General features: G+C 40.6%; 1 protein-coding gene across 1 annotated transcript in view; it reads left to right on the top strand.

Annotated features, from left to right (window-relative positions):
• GNA13 (G protein subunit alpha 13) overlaps window positions 1-27114 on the top strand; it is a 40403-nt gene extending 13289 nt beyond the window's left edge. The window contains exons 3-4 of the mRNA XM_025889877.2: window positions 16993-17043; window positions 22265-27114. Of these exons, the coding sequence (XP_025745662.1) occupies window positions 16993-17043; window positions 22265-22837 (624 nt within the window). The 3' untranslated portion in view covers window positions 22838-27114. The remainder of the gene's footprint in view (window positions 1-16992; window positions 17044-22264) is intronic.
• Window positions 27115-27885: the final 771 nt, after the last annotated feature.

Below are 27885 nucleotides of genomic sequence, written 5' to 3'. Positions count from 1 at the left end.
CGGACGTTAAGAGAGGCTTGGCTTCGGGTTTTAATGCCTAGGTGGGTGGTGGTGCTTTTTGCTGAAATGAAAAGACTGTGTGAGAGAGATTTGAGGGGGAAGATGAAGACTTTAGTTTGGGTGTACGAGGTTGAGATCTCTGTGAGACATGTAGATGGAGTCAGGTCGACAGTTAGATACGTGAGTCTGGACTCCAGAACGCTGGGCTGTAGGAAGAGCGTTGGGCTGTAGGTAGAAATTCAGGAGTTACTTGTATTCAGGTGACGTTTAAAGTCTGTAGAATGTGTACATTTACTCAGGGGGAGGTTGTAAAAGAGAATAGGGCTCAGGGTGGAGTCTTTAGGGACCTTCAGACCGAATAGGGCTCAGGGTGGAGTCTTTAGGGACCTTCAGACCGAATAGGGCTCAGGGTGGAGTCTTTAGGGACCTTCAGAGCACTTGAGAACATCCAGAGAAGGGGGTGCTGGCAGACGTGGCCACAGGGTAAGAGCATTTCAGGAACGTGTAGTACCATGGGGGCCGGAGAAGGGTTTTGGGGAAGAAACAAGTGGATGGTGGTGCCGCACGCCACTGAAGGTGTAGTAAGGCGAAGACCGACGTGTTCCTTGATTTTGGCAACAGGAAGGCTGCCGCTGCCTGCGCCAGGCGGCCTGCTAAGGGACAGGCCTGGCTGGCAGGGCTCAGAGAGGGAAGAGAGGTGAGGAAGCAGAGGAGACTCAGCTGAGACTAAGCTGACTGTTCTCGTTTCCCTTTTGCAGTACTTTCAACCACCTGGCTTGGTAGGTTGGGTTTTTTTTTCAAGCCTTTTCAGAGTTCAAGAGGACATTGTGTTTATATTAACCAATTTCTTTGAATCTCACTGTCTCAGAAGCAGAGTTCATACCAGGTAATGATGCTGTTAACGTTAGGCCAGGCAAACACAGAAGAGTTTTTCATTTTGTACTTGATTGTTTTACTTACGACCATTTCCTGTTTAGTGAGGGCAATAACTTGATCAGTTAAACACGTTCATTCCTTTGTTCCTTCAGCAGACGTATTCAGTACCTGCCCACACTATGTTCTGGACTGACTAGGCCCTGGGCACTCAGGAACTGCATGTCTGGCTGCCTTAACGGGGGCTCCTAACCTGGTGGGAGCCGGAGGAGTCAGCCCCCGGTGGTTGTCAGTGAGACGGTAAATGCTACAGTGTACTGTATTTGCTGCTTTCCTGCCAAGCATAGGCAGAATCACTAAGTGTTTACTAACCTGGAAAAGACCTTAGTGAGTCCAGTCCACTTTATTTTGTACATAAAACATAGGTCCATAGAGCTTAAGGTCACAGCTAGTTTTGATTAGAGCCGCTCTTCAAAGTCAGGGCTGTATGACTCCATTGCCCATGTCTGATACTCACTACCATGCTTTCCTGCATCCCTTAATAGCATAATTAACTGAATAGTGATTTGGAAACAGGAACTGATATGCCAGTATGAATTTTGAACTATTTCTCACATTCATCGGCATTTAGAAACATTCACAGGTTGCATTGCTTTGCTGTCTGACATGATTGATTGGATCTGGGGAAGGGAAAGGTAGTTAGTTAATGCTCTTGTAGGCTGTGTGGAGCTTCTCTGTTGACAAGAGAATTTGGGATGATGGATTGAACACTAAAATGGAATAAAGTGATTGGGATTTTCCTCTCATCAGCTGTGTGATTTTAGGCATAGAATTTCTTTATTAATGTTGATTGTTAATTACTGTTGCAGTTACTGCATAATTTTTGAGTTGTGGGGATTTCAAGATGCATTGTAGCACATCATCATAGAACAGAACTTTCCATCTGGTGTGCATTCACAAGGACTCTTATAGGCACCTCTGTTTAGATAGCAGGGGAATTGAAACTGTATTTGGGAAGTATGTCCTGTGTTGGAAGGCTATTCTTTTTTCCTTTTTTTTTAACAATTGAGGTCATTTCTTTTTGATAAAAAAAAAAAAAAGTTCTACTGAAGATTCTAGTTCTGGCAAAACTTGATGTTTCTTTATGTGTTATCGGGATTGTATATGATTGACCCTTTTCAAAAAAGTATTTTAACTTCGAAGAATTTTTTCAGAGCTCACAACTCTAAGCTCTTTACTGTAATCATTAGGTGGAATCTGAGAAATAGGAAAGTCATTTTGTTTTTGTTTTTTGAGGAAATTATTTACAGGCTCCAGAATCCAAACTAGCTTTTTTTGAAGTTTAAATTTTAAAACATATATGTCCACTGTAGAAAATCATCCAGCTAGCCCTAACCACTATTTTAAGACATCTTTATTGACATTTTGGTATATTTCCTTCTGATATTTGAATACAGTATTGGAGGTGTAGAGATAAACTTTTCTGTACTTTCTGTACAGTTTTATATCCTGTTCATTTAATGTTGCAGTGTTAACATTTCCTGGAGGAGGTGATTTTCTCAGAGAACTGGTAAGGCATTCTTCTGGAAATGGATGTGAATTTTTAACTTAAATGTAAAATTTTTTCCTGTATATATTTTTTTATGAACAGAAGGTGGTGGTGCTAAATGGTAACATGGAATAATGGGCCAAATTTTACCATGTTGCTACCCAGTTGAACAGCATTATATGCAATGTCGGATCTAGCCCTCCGTCTCTGCCATGTTCAACTGCTTCTTCACATTTAAAGTCTGTATTTAGGGGCACCTAAATACAGTTAAGCGTCTGCCTTTGGCTCTGGTCATGATCCCAGGGTCCTGGGATCGAGTCCCTGGTCCGGCTCCTGCTTCTGCCTCTCCTTCTGCCTCTCCCCCTGCTTGTGCTCGCGCGCTCTCAAATACATAAATAAAAATCTTTAAAAAATAAAAATAAAATCTGTGTTTAATTTTTGAGGGAAGACTTTAAAAAGGAATGCTGACCTCCACTCTGAAACCTGTATTATTTTAAAGAAGGGGCTGTAGTTCTTACGTAGGGTTTAGAGAATAATTGATCCTTAAGATAACAAAATTGAACAGCTTGTATGTGTTAGGTACATGCACGTAAGTGGAAGATACATATGTATCTATAAATACTTAGTAAATGTACGGCTAAACTTTTGTCTTTCTTCAGGATGAAATGTTCTAATAAAAGTAAGGTTCCTTTTTGTGATTTCTGTAGTAGGAGAATTACTAAACTGCATTGTATATGTTGTGTTACGTGTGAATTGGAATTTGGTAGAACTACAGGAATACTCTTAAGAAAACTATGATCATTAGCCTTAAATTTATTTTGGTGATAAGTCTCCTTGAAAAACTGGATGTAAAAAGGAACTTACTAATTTGTGAGCAATGGCAAGGAAAGGGCAGTTTACAAAATAAAGTGATAGCTTAGTTTGGTCCAAAAATTTATTTTTAATCTTGTGCACTAGTTTGTTTTTACAGCTTATATGCAGGCAACATGGAAATTAATTGCCTAAATTAGACAAAACTTTTTTGGAGAAATTCTGTTTAGGCTACTATAAACCATCTTAGATTAGTCTGGAAAAGTATTTACTTTGGAAAAATGTTTTCAAGTACTGGGGTGGTTTTTAATGTAACTGACTAATTTTTGGCTCTTTTGGAAGTTTTAAGTGGTACACATGGAAAACGCTAGCCAGAATTTGAAAATGCATTCAGTTAAGAGTCCATTGAATATTGACCTGTTTTCCTTTGACAAAGAACAAGAGTTTATATATTTCTAATATAAGTAAATACTGTCTTGTTCCTCATGAACCAAACATGCACGAATGATAGTACTTTAAGTATGCTTTCATAATAAAGATGTCAATATGACCCTCATTCGAAACGTGCTGTGTATCTCATCAATACTTTATAATGCTTTTTTCCAGAGAAAAATGAATAGGGAAAGCCATTTTTTTTTTAAAAAAGAGTAGGTCATTTCAAAGATAGGAATAATAGTTCTTTGTGAAGAGCAGGCGAAAGGAGAATGTTGGAAGGACACTAAAGGAGAGAAGAGGTGAGCCCGCCCATGGCCAACTCTGAGAACCAGGGGGAGGGCTTTGTGCATGTGCCTACACCGTGTGTAAAGCTAGCTAGCCTCCTTATCATATTTTAGTTTGAGGAAAAAAATTAATGGAGGGAAAGACGTGGAAGCCTTTAGAGAGGGAGTATATTTCAGATATTTGAAATACGATGGTTTCAAGCTCTTCTTTATTGTCATCTTCAAAGCTATGAATAAACTCTTAAAATAGAATTAGGCCAGGTTTTATGTTTACTGCCTTTAGGAAATGAAGTATAATGTTAGAATCATAGATTTCAGATAAATAGCATGAGCAGAGCAGTATCATGGTAACTCATATTTTCATGTGACTGTGTGAAGAGAATAGAGAAAGGACAAATGGGATGGGAAATTGAGTCTTTAAATAATAAAAAAAAATATTGTCGTCTGCCTTTGTTATTAGCCACATCCTTAGACTGAAATGAAGAGTCTTGATTCATTAACCAGCTTTAACCCCAAACTTTTTCCGTTTTGTACCTTATTTATATTCGGCATTTGATTCTTACTGTAAACTTCCATAAGTAAATGCTAGGTGGAAAGGCTCACATTGCTCAAAGTCTGTTCATAGAATATTGCCCTAAAGTCTCCTTACTTAGATATGGCTTCACCATGATATTTGCAGGGTTTAAATTACTAGTAGGCACAAATATAAATTACTGACTTAAAAAAACATATATGTCGGGGCGCCTGGGTGGCTCAGTTGGTTAAGTGTCTGCCTTTGGTTCAGGTCTTGATCTCAGGGTCCTGGGATGAAGCTCCCCCACCCCACCCCATGCGCATGCACATGTACTCTCTCTCAAATAAAATCTTTTTTAAAAAAGTAAAAAATAGGGCGCCTGGGTGGCTCAGTCGTTAAGCGTCTGCCTTCGGCTCGGGTCATGATCTCAGGGTCCTGGGATCGAGCCCTGCATCGGGCTCCCTGCTCAGCGGGAGGCCTGCTTCTCCCTCTCCCACTCCCCCTGCTTGTGTTCCCTCTCTCGCTGTGTCTCTCTCTGTCAAATAAATAAAATCTTTTAAAAAAAATTTTTTACTAAAATAAAAAAACATAAAGGTCACTTTTAAAGGCGAGTGGATGTTTCCTTTCGAATAGATTTTTCCAAACATATGCTTAATGAAGCCTACCTAATGAATATTCAGGAAACTTTGATCTGGCTTAGTTTGGGGGATTATCAGACTGATGAAAATTAATTGCACATTACAGGGACACCAAAACCTTATTGTGGCAATCGAGGCAGTACGATGGGGCAAGTACAACTCACAGGTGTAATCAGTTTGAGGAGTAAACAGATTTCTAGTTTTTTCTCTTATCTCTTGATCCTTTTTCCTCTTTGAAGTATTCCAAACTTGCAAATGAAAGACTTAACATGCATGGAAAGTGTGTAAAAAGCTTTAAATCATTGGACTTAGCCATTTTAGAACACAGACATCTATTTTGTAGTTTACTAGTACTTCAGGAAATGTTTTGCTGTTTATAGCATTTGAGTAGTGGTTGGTTCTCTGTATAAAGAGAAACTGGATATTAACTTTGAGTTCTCATTTTCAGAATCACATGTATACTTAGATTTCAGAAGAAAATTTCTCACTGCTTAATTACCTTGGTAATATAGATTTTCTCTACTGTTTCTTGTGCTATCATGTTTATTTTTAAACAGAAAACTACCAGGGGTGCCTGGATGGCTCAGTCGGTTGAGCCTCTGACTCTTGATTTTGGCTCAGGTCATGATCTTGGGGGTCCTGGGATCGACCCTGCGTCGGGCTCCCCACTCAGCCGGGAGTCTTGCTTGCCCCTCTCCTCTGCCTTCCCCCTTTTCTCGCACTGTGTCTCTCTCTCTCTCAAATAAATAAATCTTTAAAAAAAAACTATTTTAGGTAATGCTGGTCTCATAACTAAAAGGGCCTCCACACGTAAAAATGGGATACTTCTTAATTCACTTATTTTTTTCTAATTGACTTCTTTTTTCAGGGAGTTTTCTGCCACTTATAGGCACACTTAATTAGCCTGTAGTTAAATTCTAGACATTTTACAGGATTAAACAGTGGCAGTTTATTTAGTAGTAAACTAAAATCTGATACATTACTTACACTTTGCATGTGATTAAATTTTTTTTGCATTTGATTGAATTTTATTTTATTTTTTCTAAAGATTTTAGTTATTCATTTGAGACACAGAGATAGAGCATGAGCAGGGGGAGAGGCAGAAGCAGACTCCCTGCTGAGCCAGGAGCCCCATGTGGGGCTCGATCCCAGGACCCTGGGAACATGACTGGAGCCGAAGGCAGACGCTTAACCATCTGAGCCACCCAGGTGCGCCGTGTAATTGAACTTTATTTGACCTTCTCATCCCACAATGTACCTGTTTACCAGGTAAAAAGAGAGTGCTTCTTCCTTATTAAGCACTTTGAGTTGCTTTATCTTACCATGCAAAGTTTAAATGTCTGTTGTAGGAGCAAATTAATTTTGTAGGTTTAATTGAGGTTCCAAGTTCTTTAGGATCCTATGCTAAAATATAAATAGTGGTTCTACTCATTTTTGTCATTTGTGCTTTTGTAGCATTTTAACAGTGTAATACTTGGATTACCAGGTTCATCAATTTTTGACCATAAAAATCTCAGGGAGTTAGCTCTGAAGGCTGCAGACCCTGGCGGACGTATGAAAATAGGATCTAGGAATGTGGGAAGGAAGGCAGTTAGAAGGATAGTAAGGTACAACTGAGTGCCAAATCAGATGTAAAAAGAGAAAGGGAAAGCTCTACTTGTAGGCTTAAGTCCACTGTTTATGTCACAATTTAGATCTGTCAAAGGAAGGTCTAATGTTCTACTTTTAAGACGTAGTTGAACGAAAGTGATACTTGAAGCCTACTTTTACAATAAGATAAAATAAGTTTCTAATCTAGTTTCTTGAGAGCCTGTTTTTGGAGGTTCTAGCCAAGAAGTGCAGCTACTCGTATACCCTTGACCAAAGAATGGTCCTCCTCTATCGGGGAAGGTCGTCCTCCTCGAGCTTACAGCTTCGGGAGGGACACACATGGAGTGGTGAGGGAGGAAGGGGACATCTGCCTAGCTGGCCAGATCAGCTGAACCAACCCTGGCCATCAGTGGGGTGACAGATGTCACAGCCAGATCGCCCTCACGTCCTCTAATCTAGTTTCTTAATATTCTTGGCATTTTTGCAAGGCTTAAAAAACACAACCAATTTGGTGTAATCAATACCAAAAGTCATGAAAATGTTGATGTAAAATCCAATTTTGAGTAAAATGGGTGTCCAGATCTGAACTGAGGCTGGACTGACTACCTTAGAGTCCCTTCTTTTAGAGCTTACATTTTTGTTTTGGTAGATTTGTGGTGGACCTGGGGATCTGCAGTTTTTAAAAAAGATTTATTTAGAGAAAGAGACACGGGGCTCGGGGCTCGATCCCCCGACCCCGAGATCAAGACCTGAGCTGAAATCAAGAGTCAGACGCTTAACCACCTAAGCCACCCACCCCACAACCCTCCTCCGGCCCCCAGGGATTCAGTATCTTTAACAAGCCCGTTAGAAGTGCTAACGCAGTGCCAGGTGTAGGACCTTCGTGGGTCTAGGACTGGAGTCAAAAAACACTGTTTCTGAAAAGGGCCAGTAGTGGGAGTATATTTTAGACTTTGCATGCCAGCAGACAAAATCAAGGGCATTATGTAGGTGTATATATATATATATATATATACACACACACACACAAAGAGGAAACAAATTTCCACACGTTTTTTATGGATGAAATTCAAAATAGAATAATAAAAATTGTATACAGTATTTTGTATATAGGCTTACTAATGAGAAGAGTGGGATTCTTTTGGAGATGAATAACACTTTGCTTAATTGAGGTTCGAATTTTACTGTTCCCTATCATCAAAATAAGTTGCAAATGTTCATTTATGCTGATCTGTAGTGAGATTTTATACATTTCATCCTTGAAAAAAATGTCTTTTCATACAGATAGGAGCTGCCAAGTGAGATTTTATACATTTCATCCTTGAAGAAAATGTCTTTTCATACAGACAGGTACTGCCAAAGGAGCATATGATGTTTTTTAAAAATTTTTTAAAAGATTTCATTTATTTGAGAGAGAGCAAGTTGAGAACACCAGCTGTGGGGGAGGGGCAGAGGGAGAAGCAGGGAGCCCCACTCCCGGCTGGATCCCAGGACCCTGGGATCACGACCTGAGCTGAAGGCAGACACTTAACTGACTGAGCCACCCAGGCGCCCCTGAGCATATGATTTTAATTGAGCATAGTTATTGCTTGGAAGGCATTTATAGAATTCTGTTAGATTCTTCTCGATGTTTGCCTCTTGGCATATCATTTACATTGCAAATTATCCATTTCCAGTTGGCAGTTAGGTGGAAGCTCCTCATTGTAATTAAGTGGATTTTTAAAATATGAAAATATTCTTTCTATTTACATTGGGGTCTGAAAGATGCTGCAGGAACTATAGTTTGATTTTGGAAAAATACATGCTGCAAATTTGTGTGAGGATGGGAGGTCTCACTTCTTGTTTTAACTTTTGACAGCAAAGAAATTATATAAAAGTTTGACATTGCTTATGATTAAAATAATGCCAGTTGTTGAAATGAATTACCACAGTATAAGTTTTGCAAAAACTGTTTTGCCTTTTAATGTGGGGTTGAATTCCTTAAGATATATAATCAGGTCTTCCTTAAAGTTAATTTCCAAAGCCATTCATGGTCTGCATTAGTGATTGAGCGTCGTTCTTATTTGGAAAAATTCAGTTGCATCCATTAGTTCCGAAAATCTCAGTAAAAATTTATCTCTGCTAAGCTCTTGAACTGTGTAATAGGACAAATCAGCATATTCAGCTTCTATTTTTTACAAAAATTCATGGAACTGATGACATATAAGTCCATGGGAAGTGAATTAAATTTATTATTGACACTTCACTGGTTCAAAAACACATGATAGACCCATCTGCTTCCCACAAAGTACCGAATCACGCAATGTGCGGTCATTTTTAGTCTTTCTAAATTTATCTTTTTTCTGCTGTGCACATACTTTTACTACCGTCAGTTGTAACACACCCTGGCGTATTACAGTTTAGGTTATACTGCTTTAGAGTTTCCTCAGCTTCTTTGAAAGTATTCTCATCTGTAGTTCTCCCACACAGACTGTTCGGACAGGCTAATTCTTCAGTCCCTTCAGACTTGGCGCTGATTCCTGGAGTAAACAACCACTCAGCAGTAAATGGTAGTCCTTGCTTGGCCAGCAAACGTGAACCACTTGGAAACTGACTTTAGTTTCAGTCTATTTCCATCTTTTACTTTTGCAAAGAAATCCTGCTGTGATGAGCTAGTCCCCTTTTAAATTTTGTGATTTTTTTTTTTCTCCTGTCGCTTTCCTGTGAGTTGGGATTATTTTTAAGAGTGTTCAGTCTGGTAATATGGACGTACATTGTATTCTCTTAGCATAGCCACGGTGTCACTGCATAATAAACACAGTGCTTTTCCATCAAATTTGGTGTATCAGAATTACCCACATTCCATTATGCCTCAAAAGTGGGACATTTAAAGTGCTCTTCTGCTTTTTGTCCTGATGGATATGCACTAGTAAAAAAAAAGGAGTCATACTGTGGCGCCCCCGGCGACATGTGAGACAGTTTCGGACTGTGATTATGTCAGGGCGTCATGTCGTGCCACGTGAGCAGAGCTGCACACACAGCCCGTGTCGTGACCGCTCGTGGCCACTGCGGTGTGGAGCACGCTGGCCAGTGCGTCAGCAAACGAGCCAGGTCGTGAGCCGATCCAGGCTTACTTATGGACACTGAAATTTGAATTCCGTGTCATTTTCAGATGTCATGAAGTATTCTTTTGATTTTTTTATCCCCCCAGCCATTTAGAAATGGGCCACGCAGAAATAAGCAGTGGGCTGGATTTGGCCTGCCGGTCACAGTTGGAGGATCCCTGCTCTAGAACATAGTTCCGTAAGAGGAATACTCGCGTAGCTCTCAAGCAGCCTTTCCTTCTGCCACAGCAGCACTACCACTGCCGTACTCGCACAGATTTTTCCTCGAGTCCTGCAATGAGGGTCATTTTTAACGTTCCTGTTAAACATTGCCAAGCTGCCTTATCTAAAATATGCATGCCTTGCTTTTTAAAAATTGTATTTAAGTCCAGCTTAAATTCCACATCCTTTTAAAGTTGTAGATTCTAAGTGCTGTCTTATACGGTTTAGCTCTGCAGAAGAGAATATTGAATACATTTGTCACTTGTTCAGTGACTAGGCAAATAAACTGCCAAGCTTTCCATACTATGACTACACATCTGTTTCATAAAAATTACATTCTCATTTGTGTTCTCAGCTTCTCTGTTACCTTTAAACTCAGGGCCTCTGACTTCTTTTATGCCAAGCAAAGACAGAGTCTTTGTAACACATCATTCTTGTGGATGGGGGGTAACGTTGAGCCCGTTCGGGCTTTAGACACGACTTACAAAATGCAGTTTGTAGAACTAATAGGATTTTTTAATTCACCGGGACACTGGAGCTTAATTACCTCTCTTATCATTTTGTTCTTGAGGTGACTTAAGCTGAGGGGTACTCTCTGGTGTCTAGAACCGAGGCCCACTGGCTGCTAATGCCATGCCGAGACAGTCATGTCAGTGTTCTGAACAGAGGAAAAAGGGACTGAGGGATGACATGAAACATCTCACATTTTAAAAGTCGTAAGTGTGACTTAACCGCTTTTCTTTGCAGCTGATGAAAATTTCTCTTTAGTAACATAAGACAGCCTGAGGAAGGTTCTAATAGAGTCTCAAGTCATAACCAGCAAGAAGTGAGTGTTAGACCCATGATATTTCTTGCCTGATATATGGAATTATTTATTTCTGTATTAGCCAGGAGACTAAGCAACAACGTAACTTGAATAATGAGTCACAACAAAAGTGGACTTAAGAGTAATAGACGCAGAGAGATGGGGAAAGGAGAACTTTAAATCAGTTGTACAAACTGAAATTGTCAGCGTAGAGCAGAACTTCAGTAATTATCCATGAAACCACGAAACTTCCTCATTTTATTGACGGTTTAACTGAGGCCTGGAGAAGTTTAGAAACTTGCCAGATTAGTGTTAGAAAAGGACTAAAATTCACATATTTTCCTTAACGTTAATAGTAGACAACTAGAAGAGTTTTTGATCATTTCTGAAACTGTTAGGAAAAAATATTTGAGGGAAATTTGCCCCTGGTAATTCATACTCCATTCACCACTCTTGGGGAGGAGAGAGAGGAGGCCCCCAGGTGCTGGGCACTGAACTAGGTATAAAATTTGCTTAGGAGCAGTAAAGCACGAAGAGAAGGTGACCTTCAGAAGCTCTTGGGCTTACTGAGAAGAGACTCCGGTATTCATTTTCCATGTCCTTCGTGATTAGATTGCAAACAACACACATTTTATATTTTTTAATTTGGGATTTTTTTGAGACTGTAAAAAGGTTTTCTCTCTCTCTCTCTCTCTCTATTTTTTATTTCCCCAGTAACACCCTCTAATGCTACTGTGGGAAATTTCTCCTATGATAGTATTCATCTTTTTATAGCACACATGTGTTTGCACGTGCTCGTGTGTGTGTGCACGCACACACACGTGCTCATGTCTGTGTGTGCATGGGTTTAAAGTTGCTTGTTTCACAGTAGCTTAATCTGGGGGGGGGGGGCCTGACCTCTTAACAGAAGGAGGCTTTAGTTTACAGCCATGCACATTAAAAGGTACTAAAGTCAAATGATGTAATATATGGTGATTAACATAACAATAAAAAATAATTTTAAAAAAAAGGTACTAAAGTCATTCTTGTGTCCCACTCTCGGTTTTCTACCTAACGGAAGGATCAGTAGTATCACCTATGGTCTAAAATGGTGAATTAACATTAACTGAGCCTGGGTGGCTCAGTTGGTTAAGCGACTGCCTTCGGCTCGGGTCATGATCCTGGAGTCCCGGGATCGAGTCCCACATCGGGCTCCCTGCTCAGCAGGGAGTCTGCTTCTCCCTCTGACCCTCCCCCCTCTCATGCTCTCTCTATTTCATTCTCTCTCTCAAATAAATAAATAAAATCTTAAAAAAAATAAAATAAAATGGTGAATTAACATCCTTTTTTTATGTTTGGGGAGTTATTTTAACCATAATGTATTTTTCATAGTAATAATATGTTGAAGTATTTACACTCCTTGAATAGATAATGACTGAGTAGTAGTGGAGAAGGCAGAGCGTAGTCACAGTATAGTCAGTTGGTGGTAGGGACTTTAAATACTAGAGATAACCCACATGTTCAAATGTGTGAAAGTGAATTATAAATATTTTGTACAGTCTCAAGTGCACAACAGGACTGTGTAAGTTACACTGATGAAACTTCCTTCAGTAAAAGTTGAAATTTAACAACGGAGCACATGCATATTTTTCTAATTATTATTATTTGATTTGGGTGAAATTATGACTTCCCAGTAAACAGAGAGGCCTGTAGTAATTTGAACCCAAAAGTTCTCAGATCCACTCTTAGGGAATGCACTTAAATCAGGACACATCTGGGGAAAGAACTTCCACTTTTTTAATATTTATAATACCAACGGAAGAACAAATAGGAACAATTTTCTTTTCCTTCTTTCTTTTTTTGAAAAGAGGATTTAATCAGTCCTTGGGCTACAGAGTTGCCTTTCCTATATTTAGGTAGCACAGGTAAAGCACACGTAGCGCAGATCCATTCTTATAAATCCTTGAGTCCGGATTTGTTAATGGAATTACGAACTTTTTGGATTTCAGAAAGATAATACAGTGTGTGTACTGTTTATTACGTAAAATCCATTGTTTTGCAGCACAATGTTTGAATAGTTTTACTACGTGGGAGAAATAAAGACTGTAAAGAACCTAAGGTCAATTCAGGTCAAGTTTCGCTCCCAGTTAAGTGTTGGGAGCCAAGCTTACCAAAACACTTGTAGATAAGGGGTTGTAATTTCTTTGTAACCTTCACTTTGTGATCTACTACTTTAATTTAGCATCTAATGGTGTAAATATTTCATATGTGGCAGTTATATCAAAATAATTATTGTTCGATGACATATAATGTTGTTATATTAGTATGCCAAAATTTATTAAATCATTCCCCTAATGATTAATGGAAAAATGGACTTCCAAATCTTGCTATCATAGGTAGTACTGAGTAAAATATCTTTTTGTTTGTAACATTTTGTTTATGTTCAGTAAATTCCTTAGAATGGGTAAAAGTTCATGAAAAGTTTTCACCCATACTACTCATAACTTTCTAAAAAGTTTGAATTTGCAAGGTCACTAGAATGAGTATACCAGCCTCTCTCTATACCCTCAGAAACAATGGGTTGGTTATAAGCATGTACTTTTTGAAAGAGGAAAGGGGGAGCTTGCTGCTTTAGACAGTGTGCTCATGTTAAGGTGACTTTAACTTTCATTTATTTCGCCATTAACTAAGATAAACAGCAGTACTAATTGAAATAGGTTTTTGTGTAGTTGAACTTTTATTGTCAATTTGGATATGGAACCTGTCATTTTCTGTGCTACACAGAGCCCCCTTGCTCTGGGCTGTCTGAAATGAGAAGCATCGGGGATCACAGTGTGGAGCCGATCAGAGTTTGCACTTTAGTTTATTACAGACACATCTACAAAACACATCTTCTCTGCTCTCGGCTTCGTTTATTTTCATCGTAATTTCACACTGTCGGGTAGGAGAGAGTCACTAGAACCTTTGTGGCAGTGAGTAGTAAGCATCTTAGAAATGTTCAACTTCTTTGCCTTACTACTTCTTCTGAGATCACGCAGGGCACACACAGCTATGCTCAAGGCTGTTTATCACAACATGATTTATTTTTTAAAATGTTAAAAATGTTTACTAAAAAAGTCAAATGTTCAACATTACATCAGCGGTTTTATTTAACTTTTTACATAATAAATACTAAGAATTATTTGACCATTAAATTTACTTAACAGTTATTTAAGTGGAAAAATCAGGACACAGACTTGTCTGTATTATTTCAACAGTGTTAAATGTACAAAAAGTGATCGGAGGAAGATGTCTTCAGATGTTAACTGTGACCCTCCCTGAGTGGTGGAGGTGATGGCTATTGCCTCTTTCCTCCTTTGTTCCTTTTAGTAGTTACCAGTTTCCACAGTGAATTTATATTAAATCTAAAAATCAAGGAAAAAGCCAGTAAATGCAATATACAACACTACCAGTCAAAAAGCACCTTTTTTTTTTTTTTTAAGAAATTTGCTAAATTTCATTTAAGGTATCTGACATTACGTTAAGTATTTAATATACACGTTACGGAAAGGAAAACAGTTTTGTTAGACTCATACATAAACAGAGTGACTATCTCTTATCATATTTGTCCAAGAGACTCTACTTCAGTATAACAGAATCATTATTTGTTTGAATTTTACTTTTTAAATACTTTTGGGTTGTACAAACAGTTCTATGAGTAAATAATTGGGATTTATAGATTAAGCCCAGATTCCCTTTGGCCCGTAGATCTCGGTCAAAACACAAAAATATTAATTTTTTCAGCAAAATTCATGCCAAAATGCAAAAAATATCCATACAAGTTTGCCCAGATAATCTCTTCATTAATCCAAAATGAATTCCTTGAAGATTTTTTTCCCATCTTGTAAAAATTATCTTTAGATGCTGTAAATACTCTATAAGGTCCAGAAAAAAGCAAAACCATCTATCACTGCTTCCAATCGTGAGGAAATCAGCCAGGCACTCCCCTCAGGCACCTCAGTACACCTGTGTACTTCTCCATGCTCAAAGTATGTCCCACAGATCCCTGGGGGGTCCCAGACACCCTATAAAGGGAGTCTTCCAAGTCAGCACTCTTCATAATGGTACTAAGCTGTTCTTCACTTCTTCCCTGTGTTCACACTGGCCCCGAGGGTACAGAGAGAACAGCAGTGGCTGTGAACAGCCAGCACGTTAGCACAGGTCCAGGCATTGCCCCCCACCCCCCAAAGTTGTAGCCTCACCGCCATGCACTTGTGGTTGTCATTTCTCACACATACACCCCCCACTGTCACTTAAGATTATCCCTAATCAAGCATTAAAAATTGTTTTAAATCCCGACCTTTGAGTCCACATGTCTTTCCTGTACTGTGTGATGGGCTGGGAGGCACATGGAAATGCCCCTGCGGCGTACTGACTCAGGATGAAAAGCGCTTTTGCAACTGGTCGGATTGTGAGCTGAATCATGGAACACCGTTTTTACTCGAGAAACCAACCAACTTATTCAGACTTGGGCATTGGACAGACAAGTGAAGTTAGCCTATCACTTCAAGGAAAACATGGGAGAGTATTTGTTGCCATTGGTAAAGCTTGAGCTTTGAAGTGGAAATCAAAATTTTAGGAGAACTTGTTTTGGCCCACCACTGTGAGCTTGTCAGACTTCCGTGAGAGGTGAAAGAGACACTCATGACTATGATTTTCTTACTATGGTGTAGTGAAACATGCTAGCATTTGGAAGCTCTGCATTACTCAGTCACCCACCATTGTTCCTATGACCGGTGCCTGGTGTTACAAAATAGTGGTCAGGTAAAAGATCCATTCTACGTACAGGGTAAACCAGTGAGCTAACTTGTTTAAAACTGCCACTTGTCAAGTTTTGGTATAGTAGCAAAAATATCTAAAGTTGTCTGAAAATATTTTATTAAAATGCTCCCTTTCCAACTATATTTTTGTGAAAGGCCAGATTTTCTGTATATACTCAGCCAGGACAACGTATAGTAGCAGTTCAAATGCAGAAGCAAATGAGTATCTCACTGTCTTTTATCGAGCTATACTAAAATGTGTTAACATGTAATGGGTTTATTACTGATATTTTTAAATGAATTTTTAAATAAAATATTTTTTAAATTTCTTAATTTTACTTTCTAATATGGTAAATACTAATAGCTGTAACCCACATAAACAAGGTCTGTTTGGGATCCTCAAGAATCTTAAGATGTGTGAAGGGATTCTGAGACCAAAATAAATTGAGAAACTTCTGTAAGGTCTGTGACCCAGTGTGGTCCCAGAAGTCACCTGAACTGCAGAAAGTACTGTTCGGTTGCGCCCCCGCCCCCCAGCCTCAGATCAGAACCTGTAGTCAACCAAGATCTTCAGGTGATTTCTCCTACACATTAAAGAAGCACTGCCTTCAGGAAATTATGGAAGCAGCCACGGGCGGGGCTGGGTCGGGGCGGGGGGGCGGGGTACTGTGCTATGGTAATAGAAATCCAGCAGGAACAGAAAACACAGGGACAGCATCCTGAGAGAAAGACAGAGCCCTTCTTGCCCCAAATGGCTCCCCTCTTCTCTGTCCGTCCTCTGTTTAAGTATTTCCTCTTAGGAGTATATTCTAGATATTCGAAACTGACTGGAGGTTTAATAGAAATCTGGGCTCAAGAGAGAGTAGGCTGGTCACTCAGGAAAAGACCTAAGGGAGACATGAAGCTTGTGTTATCCAGAATCTTCTGGAGCAAGGTGTGTCTGTCCAGGCAGGTGCCTGTTACTGATTTTACAGTGTCCTCACCTCATCTCTGGTTTGCTCTTGTCACTAATGATAACCACCACTGGTATACACTTAAGGTAGGGAAATGTAGACAAAAAGAAGCCCCCTTAAACTGTATGTTTATCTCATAAGCAGTTTTCACCTTTTAATTACATCTTCCCTTTGGATGCCTAGATTGTTCTATCACTAAGCGTCCATGTCATCCTGTCCACGGAGATGGTCACTGGGGCACCGCTCTGGAAAGCACTTGTGAGATTACCCAGCCTGTAGCATGGGGCAGAAGCAGACACCGTAAACGTTCTTAGTGGGGTCAGTGGTCTGGTCTGAAATTTGTGACTAAACGAACTGTGTTTAGATTAAGTGTACAACCAGACAGTTTAATGTAAACTGTTGTAACAGAATCTTCCATTTCTAAGCCCTAATGACTATTTGTTTTCTTCTTCTTTTAGGGTGAATCTGTAAAATATTTCCTGGATAACTTGGATAAACTTGGAGAAGCAGTAAGTTGTTATGTTTATCGCCATTTGAAAGCAGTAGTCAGGATATTAGTGGGGAGGTTTAGAAAAATTATGTATTAAAATAGCTGTTTGCTTCTTCCTTTTTCCGAGTGGCAGTATTCCGACTCTTGCTGCTTCATTTTTTCTCCCTCTGTCATCCAGATCTCTGCCATTTCCCTGAGGAGTGCCCTGCCCACTAGTTCATGAACGTGAAACTGTTCAGAGAAAGAAGTTTATGTTTGAAAATGAGATTGCACATTATCTGTTCTAGTTCAGGGTCTTTCGAGGGGGGGTGTTTTGTTTTGGGTTTTTTTTTTTGGTCAGCAGGAACAGAACACAGTGGGTTGATTGATTTCAAAACCTTTTAGCAAATGGTATTTTTCAGTTCAGAAAAGGCCTGCTGAAGAGACTCCACGAAGTAGGAGAAGGAGTCACCCTTGGAGGGAGAGTGGACAGTTTTCCTCTCGGCCGGCACTGTGGCTGGCTCTGGCTGCCTGGGCCTCCTGCAGGCACGGCAGCTGCTCTGTGTTCCGCGGGGTGGACGCAGGCCAAAGACTGGAAGAACGCTTGCTGTGCTCAGAAAATGTTTGATTATCACTGCCCTAGAGTCATGTGTTACCTTCTGGACTTTCTGAAACATTATATGCCTCCTCTTAAAGCAGATTTCTGTAATACATGTTAATATAATCGTATGGGTTCTTTGAGAGTCACTTTAAAAATAAAACCGAAAGAAAGCACAAAGTGAAAAACCCATTGCAAGTAGGAAAGTGGCATACTGGTATGTCCAGGACATGTGAAAATGTACCTTCTTTTTGCAAGATAAATCTTACATTCTCTTATTTTGGATTTTGCTAAATTGTGCTTATCTATAAGTCCTTAAGCCAGTGTGTTTTTTCGCTTGCCTCTTTCCTAGACACGTGTGTTCCAGAAGTTGGGATCTCCATATTAATGGATTTTTACTCACTCAGTCCACACCAGTGGAACTTTGTATTAAGACTTTATTTCATTGTCTCTTTTCCATCTGGTTAGACTGTGAGCCTTAAAAAAAAAGTTACTTATAGGCCAAATGGAGAGAGCCCTAGTAAGAGTTATTTTATGTTTCCCATCCAAACAGGGCTGCCTTGACCTGCTCTTCTCAATTTGCCTTTTCAGATAAGCTTTCCTGGAGCACACCCTGCAAAGTAGGACCCTCCTCTTGTGTTCAGCATCAGCCCTTGCTTTTTTTCAAAGATCATTGCTCTTTCTGCAGTTGGCTTATCTATTTATACGTTTACTCGTCTTTTACCTCCCTCTTGACATCAGAGCAAGGACCTCATCTCTTGATTGTGAAGAATTGAGTTCTTGAGGCCTAGTGACAATGCCTGGCATACAGTAGGCACTCAACAAATAGGGAATGAATGACTCTTGAATGAATGACTCTAGGCCAACTCTAGTCAATCTGTACTAGCTGCTTAGAGTCTTACATTGAGAACAGTTCTGAGGCCACATCTGGAATAAAATGAAGAGTGCTGTGATCAGTAGGTGGGTGTAAAGGAGGGAAGAATAAATCTGGCTGTGCCACAGGTGGGCCGTTCTTTCTGTGCATGTCGGACAAGTCCCGGGATTGCATTTGCTTCTCTGTCTCTGACTGAAGTCCCAGGGCCACTGAAGCCCTGCTGTGTGCCCAGCCCCATGTGGAACAGCACAGGGGTCAACGACATGCGCTCTGCAGCCAGACCACCTGGGTCCTGAGCCCTGTTCCCTCACAGTCCGGCTCTGTGTGACCACAGGCATCTCTGCACCTTAATTTCTTCACATCATGGGCATAGTAAGAGAGCTCATAGGGTTATGGGATGATTACATGAAATAAACCCCATGTCTTAGTCTGCTCAGGCTGCCGTGACAAAACACCACAGACTGGGTGGCTTCAACAAGTAGACATTTACTTCTCATGGTTCCGGTGGCTAGAAGTCTAAGATGAAGGTGCTAGTGTGGTCATTTTCTGGGGAGCACTTTCCTCCTGGCTTGCAGACAGTGGCCTTCTCTCTGGGGCTTCTTCACGCGGCTCTTGCTCAGCGCATACACATGGAAAGACAGACCTCTCGTACTCTTGTTAGAAGATCACCAAGGTTGTCTGATTAGGACCCTACCCTGTGCCCTCATTTCCCCTTAGTTATTATGTCCTGTAAAAAAGCCCTGACCCAAAATACAGGCACTTCGGGGTTAGGGCTCCAGCATATGAGTTTTGGGGGGACAGAGTTCAGTCCATAGCACTCAGTAAGGTATTCAGAATAGTGCCTTGCATGTAGTAGTAAAGGCTCATTAGCTGTTTTGTTCCTTGATCCCTGTTTTTAAGGAACTCATTCTAGTCAGAGACAAAATTATAACATACATAAAACAAGCAGAGGACAATTAAATGATACTCATTGTGAAGACAGTATTAGTCCATAGAATGGAGAGTAATGTTCTGGCCAGGGAAGTTGGAGCTAGCCCAGAAGAATAAGGGAATCTGAACTGTCTGAAGGGGGAGATGGAGTTAGATCCATGTAAAGAGGAGATGGGGCCCACCGAGATGGGGGACAGCTGGATGTGTTTTAATGTCAGGAGGCACATCCATCTGGCAAAGGACCTGTGATGTTCTTGGCTCTAACTTATTATTAGAAATCTAACACATTTCTAGAAGGCAGTAGCTTGGGTCTGGATGCATTGTTCATTGTAGTTGCACAGTTGTGCAAGTGAATGGTCATGTAATGGTACCAAGATGTGCAGCTTTGGGCAGGTCTTGAAGCTAGGCTCTGTGGCAAGCTGGACAGCATAGAGCAGAGTCTGCCGGTTCCAGAAAACAAGGAGTAACGCGGGTCATGAAAGCCAGTCAGCAAAGTTCGGATCGGAGGCAGTGAGGAAGCTCCCCGTAAGTTATGAGGTTATGATGTAGGAGTGGGGCAAGGGGGGAGTGGCCGGCGGGAGACACGGCCGCACACCTAGACCGCGTGGCGTGCACACTATGCCCGGCCCAGTTCCTGAGCACTTCCCCTGTTGAACTCATTTGGCCCTCACATCCCCCTTGTGAATATTATTGTCTGTATTTCACAGATGAGGAAGTGGAGACACAGCAGGATTAAGTGACTTGGCCAGGGTCACACAGCTAGTCTGTGAAGCGCTGGCTCTGGACTTTAACAGTTCTCGAATCACTGTTGTTCCGCCAGACCAGTTAGCACTTGATTACATTGTCCTGGTTTGGGGGCTTCATAGGAATTAGCCTTCAGCTTCCTAACCAGACTGTGAGCCTCTAAGTGAGGCAGTTGGAACTTGAAATTTTTATGGAATTAGAGAATTAAAAAACAACTCAGGGCTGGCTTGTTTCTGCGGCAGCTCGTACATGTGTGTGTGGCGTTTCTGGAAAGCACTTGGGCTCTAAGTGTCCAGGGTCGTCAAAATGTTCATAATCTTTGACCTCACGATCTTATTCCTGGTTATTTAGTCTCAGGAAGTAGTCCAAAAAGGGGGGCAGGGGGAGAGTATGTGTGTGAGAATTTTAATTGCAGAATTTTTATTAAAGTAAAAAATTGGAAACAACCTTAGTGAACACTAGTCGGGGAATGTTTATGTAAATTGTAGTACGTTCATTCATTTGGCATATTTATTTATACTTCTGTGAAGTGAAATACAACTATATCAGCACGTGTAACAGTTCATGATGAAATTATAAGCAAAAAAGTAGGGGCAGGCTAAAAATTATGTGGATGTGCTGATGATAGGTCAAGTAGTTAAGTATGTGAACAGACGCTAAAAGGAAGCCTAGAAACACATGTTTTGTGAAGCCCTAGCGTTATTTACTAAGTGGTTGTGGATTTCAGGTAACTGAGAACTGCCTACTTTTTTCTTTTTTATTCTTAACTCCATTGCACCATTTTGAGGAGATAAATAATCATGTTGTGAAATTTCAAAATTATATCATGCTATTTGGGGAAGTATAAAATACAGCATCATAACCATCAGCGTTGTTTTTAAAATCTTGCCTTGATTTAAAAAAAAAAATTTTTTTTGACCTTGACGATGAGCATTAAAAAGTTCTCATGTTCAGTATTGCCAAAGAGCTAAGTCAAAACGATCTGGAAAAACACTAGCCCGAGAAGAAAGAACCAGTTATACTGCATCCGGAAGTCCGCTGTCGGGGGTAGCCGGTGACTCGTGAGACTAGCACCTTCTGTCTGTCCAGGGTCTCGGAGCTGGCTGGTCCCGTTCCCAGAGAGGGGGTCTTTGCATAAGCTCCCCCACTGAGGCTGGTTGGCCTCAGTTGGCCCTCTGTGGTCACCTTCACTTCACGGGCCAAGGCGCTGACAGAGTGACTACTTGTGTCAGAGGTGAGGAGGCGGGAGCACAGCTGCTCGGGCTGGACGCTGGGAGGAGACCTGGGAGGCGCCCCGAAGTAAAGTCAGTGTGCTGGCTGGAGTCCGAGCAGCGTTGGCCACGCGGGTGGTATGGCCACAGCGATGATGTGGAGGGACCATTGTGCGAGTTCCTAGTTGCAAAGGTGGGGCACAGGAAAGGAGCGTTTAGAATGAGCTAGAGAGAGGTAGGCAGAACCTTGCACTGGGAGCTGACCCTCAGCAATCAGCATTTCAGCCCTCCTGCCCTTTCACAGCAAGGCAGGGAGCAGGTGGTCGAGTGAGGAGTAGGGTCTCTGGCCGGAGCAGAGGGCCTTGAGGAGTGACAGTAAAGGTAGATACATAGCAGTGGGCGGGACGAGGGGACACCTGTTAGGTACGACTTCAATCTGCAGATACTGCAGGAGTGAAAAACATAGCATGTTGAACCAGTCTTCCTACCCTAACATTTTCATCTATCTTGGCGTTTTGTCACGAGAATAATAGTACCGATGCTTTAATGCAGCCAGGAGAAGTCCTTAAAAAGATAAGTTTGTGGGGTGCCTGGGTGGCACTGTCACTTAAGCGTCTGACCGCTGCTCAGATCATGATCTCTGATCTCTGGTTCCTGGGATCAAGCCCTGTTCACGCCTGTGTCTGCTGCTTCTGGGCTCTCTGCTCAGCGGGGAGTCTCCCTGTCCCTCTCCCCTTCCCCCTGCTCATGCTGGCGCACTGTCTCTCAAATAAGTAAAATCTTTTTAAAAAATAAATAAAAAGCTAAGTTTGTTTGCATATCCATTCACTCAACCAGCTAGTTCGTTAGCAATTTTACTTACTTCTGGGTTACCAAGTGTAAAGCAGTTTTTTTTCTTTTCCAGGATTACATTCCATCACAACAAGATATTCTGCTTGCCAGGAGACCCACCAAAGGCATTCATGAGTACGACTTTGAAATTAAAAATGTTCCTTTCAAAATGGTTGATGTGGGTGGTCAAAGATCAGAGAGAAAACGATGGTTTGAATGCTTCGACAGTGTGACATCAATACTTTTCCTTGTTTCGTCAAGTGAGTTTGACCAGGTGCTCATGGAAGACCGACTGACCAATCGCCTTACAGAATCTCTGAACATTTTTGAAACAATCGTCAATAACCGGGTTTTCAGCAATGTCTCCATTATTCTCTTCTTAAACAAGACAGATTTGCTTGAGGAGAAAGTGCAAATTGTGAGCATCAAAGACTATTTCTTAGAATTTGAAGGGGATCCCCACTGCTTAAGAGACGTCCAAAAATTCCTGGTGGAATGTTTCCGGAACAAACGCCGGGACCAGCAGCAGAAGCCTTTGTACCACCACTTCACCACTGCTATCAACACGGAGAACATCCGCCTCGTTTTCCGTGACGTGAAGGATACCATTCTTCACGACAACCTCAAGCAGCTCATGCTACAGTGATGTACAAAAGACTGGCCGTTTTAATACCTTTTGTCCTTTTGATTGTTTTCTGTTTGTTTTGTTTTTTAAAATAGCAGTTTACAACAGGAATTAGAAAAATCTTGATTCTAAGTTTAACTTCTTGGAAATCTTAGTCTTCCTCCTGCCGACTTTGGTTTGTGGCCGAAAGCTGCTGAATAACACATTGCCGATACGTGTTCATGTTCAGCCTTTGATCTGTTTCGCTGTGGCTTCCCTTTGAGGGGGTTGTAGTTTCCTGCCAAGCCTCTGACTAGGTAGAGTTCAGGCTTCAGCTTCTCCCACTTCTCAAACTGAATTCTGTAGTGCCAAGTATGGAAGGTGTCCTCGAGTCTTTATTGGTATGAGGTTAAGGATATTCAGTTCTAAAACAAGCAAGATCCCTTTTATCTGCCTTGTGCACGGCCGTGACACTTGTCCTAGCTTTATGGTGACCTTGTTTGAAAGGGCTGTTGGAAAAAAGTTTGATCTAAGGACTGGCATTCTGTAGCTTTACACAGATTTAGCCTTCGTGTTTTTTTAATTGCTTACATAGTGCCAGTTGTTTAGTTTTAAAATTTCTGTGGTTTCTGAAGGTAATGTTCTTAGTGTTTTACAGTTTACATAAGGATTCCTGGTCTGACGCTAATGGAGGTTCACAAATGGTACGGGGCAGGGAGACGGGGGCAAGAGACAAGCCAAGGCCCTACAAGAGTGTTTGATGCAAAATAATCAGTGGAATATAATGGGCCCTTTCATATTTAAGTCTCATGTAATAAATGTGCCATATGTGAAACATTCTGGCCCTAGCAGCAACTGTAAAAATCGCAGGTCACTTGATAACAGAACTTTCTGAATAAACATACCCTTTCCAGGCTGTGACGTGCTTTACGCTCAGACTTGCGTGCCCTGCCTCGGGGGACTCGGGTCCTGGCTGCGGAGAAGCACTGTTGTACATCACAGACATCTTTCTTTCGTTCCCTTGTCTGTTCCCATCAACTCCAGCTGTGGCATTTCTGGGAGCTTTTGTTTAGTTGGAGCTTGCCAAGGGCAGTGTTTTCCTGTCAAACGACCCAAGAAGGCATTATTTGAGATTCCTGTTTATTTTTGGTGTGTCTCTAAAAGATACATGTACATGTTTATATCATTATTGCTTATGAAGTTCTGGCTTTATTGAGGTACATTTTGAATGTCTTGAGGATACTTCTAAGAATAAGTAGTAATTTTTTTTAGCTCACACCGGAAGATGATTACATTTGACCTCTCCTCACCACTTAGATGAGATGAGAGCGTACCCTTGAGGACAAATATGGTCATAGTGAACTCATCAGAGGGGCTGGTTTGCAGTACTGAGAATACTGCCTTCTGGGTTGAGTGTGGTGTGAGACCGGGACTGGAGAAGCAAATGCCCGAGGCTGGTGACAGTTGGGAAAATGGGACAGCTTTTCTCCTTTTCCTGAAAATTGTGATTAAGACTGTGATATCTGTCACTTTACTGTAGAGCTGTGTTCTCAGGTATTCTGTTGGCTAGAAAGTCCTTGAAAGATTGGTCAACATTACGGATCACGCAGCCTTTCCAAGACCGTGGCTCTTGGTCTGTCTGCTGTCTAGTGTGAGAGTAGGGCTTTCCAAGGAGCTAACCAGGGATTGTTCTTAACCATTCCTGACTTTTCTTGCATTTGAAGTTCCACCATCATTTTATCCATAGTAACTTCCAATGTGTCCATGCCTTGGTCATCCTCGAGCTACAGACACGTAGCCCAGCATCATAATGCAAGTCTTCATAGTATATAGTTCATGCATGTTTGACTAGTTCTACATCCAGTGCTTCTTGCCAAAAAGAATATAGTGTTTAAATTCACAGAATTAGAATAACTTAAGTGCTAGTGGATATCTGAATACGCACACAGTAACATTTGGACTTTTTGCTGGAGAGTCTACGCGTAAATTGTGCAAATAGTTTAATTGAATGGCCCAAACCATTGAACTCCAGTGAAGGCTAAAGTAAGTTCCCTGTACAAAGGGGAAACTTAGTCTTATTTAAGTTATATTTAAGATCTGTGATAGAAACCATAAATACTGCCTGACAAAGCAGCAATCACCAAGTTATCCCGTTTTGACTACCACCAAGAAATGTTAAAACACCAAATAGATACGGTATTATTTTGGGGTATTTGTGATTTTCTTATGTTTGTGATGTCTCCGATATTTCAGCGTTCTTTTAAAATAAAATCTAGACTGTATTTTGAGGCAGCAGAGTACTTCTACTTAATGACTGGCTTGTTTAGACAGTGGAAGTGTGAGTCTCAGTCTGAAGAACTTAACTCGCATTTTTTATATGGACTGTACTTTAAAAGCATTTGAAGGAGTCTTAATACCTGTATGATGAAACCTAGATCCTTTTGAAATACCAGTATATGAAGAAGGAGATGAAATTTAGTGAGCCAAATCAGAAAGCTGCTCATTGCTTTCACTATGCCAATTTCCCCTGATCTCTAAAAAAGTGGTTTAAAGTTCTTTGGTCTGTTTGCTTTTTTAAGTCTTAATGATTATGATTTGGAACAAAATGTGCCTAATTCTCTATTACATTGTGTTCCTAAATCCAAATGTCTTCTCACTGAATTCTTAAGAAATGTCACAAAAGTGCCCTCATTGGCCTTGAAGAAATGTGTAATATACAGAGTTGCCTTATAAAACAAAGAATACCACAAATTTGGGCCTTGATTTTCATAGGGAAAAGGTTTTGCCAAGTGTTTTCTGAGGCTCCACATCATGTAAGGCCTGCCTCTGCCACTTAAATACTGTTTTTTTTTTTAATAACCCGAATCGTTGCTTTCTGCCAAACGCCATACGACGTGGACGTCTTTACTTCAGCATTACTGTCTGGCACAGGCACTTGGTAGCTGGAGAGCGGCCGCAGCTAGAGAAGGTGAGCAGGATGACAAAGCTCACCCGTGCCTGTTTGGTTTTCTTTGAAGTTGCACCGGCGTGTCTTACACGGTGAAGATCCTCTGGTTAATCTCTCAAGTTGAGGTTGTTTAGGGAAATCCTTTCTCGGCTGGTGGCAGTGGTTGGTTTAAAGTAGAAGGAAGTAAGTGTATGTCAATACCAGAAATGATTAGAAGTATTGGTTTAGATGCAACAGAAATCATGCGCCCTGTCATTTTTTTGTAAGAGAGAATGAGTAAATCTGAACTTCCAGTGTGTACCCAAGTACTTAACATTTATGCTTTTGATAAAAATGTATTTTCAGCCTTAGTACACATATCCGGTTATGCCTTATTTATGTGAAGAATGAAGTTACCAAGTCATGATCTATTATGTTCTGAAACTCAAATCACCATTCGAAAAGGCCTCAAATTGGTGCTTTCATTATGTAATGATCCATTTAGACAAAACCCCAAACCAAGCCATTTGAAACAAGTTTCTCTCCATTGCAATTTGTAGCAATGTTACTTCTGTCTGTGTAATAAGAAGGCTAAAAAATCAGTGTTAACTCTTAATTTCTTATTTGAATCCATGAAATCATGCCTGTAAAGCTCAAACATTTGTAACAAACTCCCCAATAAATCTAGAGAAAGTCACTCTGTTACTTTCTTATTACTTTTAGTTTAATTGAAGGAATCAATCACAGAAAGTTTGCACGTGTCTTTTTCAGTCGGAAGTTTGACTTCTCCTTCTCGGTCACTTTATGTCGCTTTCCCATCATTTCCGCACGTTCGGTTCCATCCGTTGCTCATGCACGGGGTGTGCCGCTTGCCTGTAAGGACTGATTTTCTTTTATTAATGGGATGCAGGCTGGCCTTTCAGCCTAGTAAAGCATGAGGAACCGAGGCGGGGGTGGGGAGGTTGTACGAGAGCAGGTGTGTGTGAGTCTCCACATTCCAAGTAAGGCAAATGTTATGATAACATAGCCATTATCTTATGGTACGAGGTTAGGGCTTAATAACTTTATACTAGAGATTGAAGTATAAGTTGACACCTGAACATTTTAAACAGGTTGGACTTTATGGGTTTTTCAAGTCCCATCAAGGCCATGTTAGCCTTAGGCTGGTGAGTGATTATTAACAGCATTTGAAGTACAATGTTTGTACCACTAGCATTCTTGTTTCTGTACGTGAATGTATAGTTAGCATGTAAGTGAATATGTTCATTCTTGTGGCATCCAGGTCTAACCGTCTGATTTCAAATGCCAGAGCTCATACGGAACAAAAAGAGTGAACGATGGGGCGGTATTTTTTGGGTTGTTGGGAGGTTTGGGGACCTATCCAGATCTGCTGTTGATAAAAAAAAAAAATGTCCAGGTCAAAGTATGGTAGGACCCACTATGCATACATTTTCAATCTGTGGATGTCGTGGTAGAAATATGCTACTTACTGGGTATCTGATTTGGGTTTGTATTTAGAAAGCTTGTTCATGGTATTTCTTGCCATAATAAGTGATACATCTGTCCTCAGTTATTCCCATATGATGGTACCAAGGGGGGACAAAGAGGGGGCGGGTAAAGATTAACTCTTGGAAAGTATATGTAACAATGCAACAAACTATACCATTTACTCTCTCTTTACCTCTTACTTGAAAGCAGAATGGCAACATGTATTAAATGGCTTTTCTGTACCACTCTACCTGAGAGCTCATTTACCACAAGAAGCCTTATCAAAAAGTGTATTTTGTAACAACCTCACAGATACTGTACCCAACAAAACATGATTTGTATTAGCTTTGTATAAAAGTATTTGTGGCTTAGGATTTTTTATACGTATTATATCTTTTTATAACTTTCCAGGAACTAAGAAGCACGTTATCTGATGTTGTACATTTTTTTTTTCTGTCAGTGCTTTAGTTCAGGATTGGCAATAAATTATTTCTAAAGGAGGTCTGAAAGTGGAAAGAATGGTTTGAGATTACACCATGAGTTGCTAGTCATGAAGGCTTTTTACTTTTGTACATATTTTGCAAAAATTTTGCCTCTTGCTATTAATATTTGCTTTGTAAGAATTACTGACATTTAATAAACATTTATAAACTATTCTATACCACGATGTTATTTA

This window comes from Callorhinus ursinus, unplaced genomic scaffold, assembly GCF_003265705.2.
Source record: "Callorhinus ursinus isolate GAN/ISIS: 27379988/994484 unplaced genomic scaffold, GSC_fseal_2.0 scaffold50, whole genome shotgun sequence".
In the NCBI taxonomy this organism is placed as follows: domain Eukaryota; kingdom Metazoa; phylum Chordata; class Mammalia; order Carnivora; family Otariidae; genus Callorhinus; species Callorhinus ursinus.
This window is presented reverse-complemented; position numbering and strand designations above follow the sequence as displayed.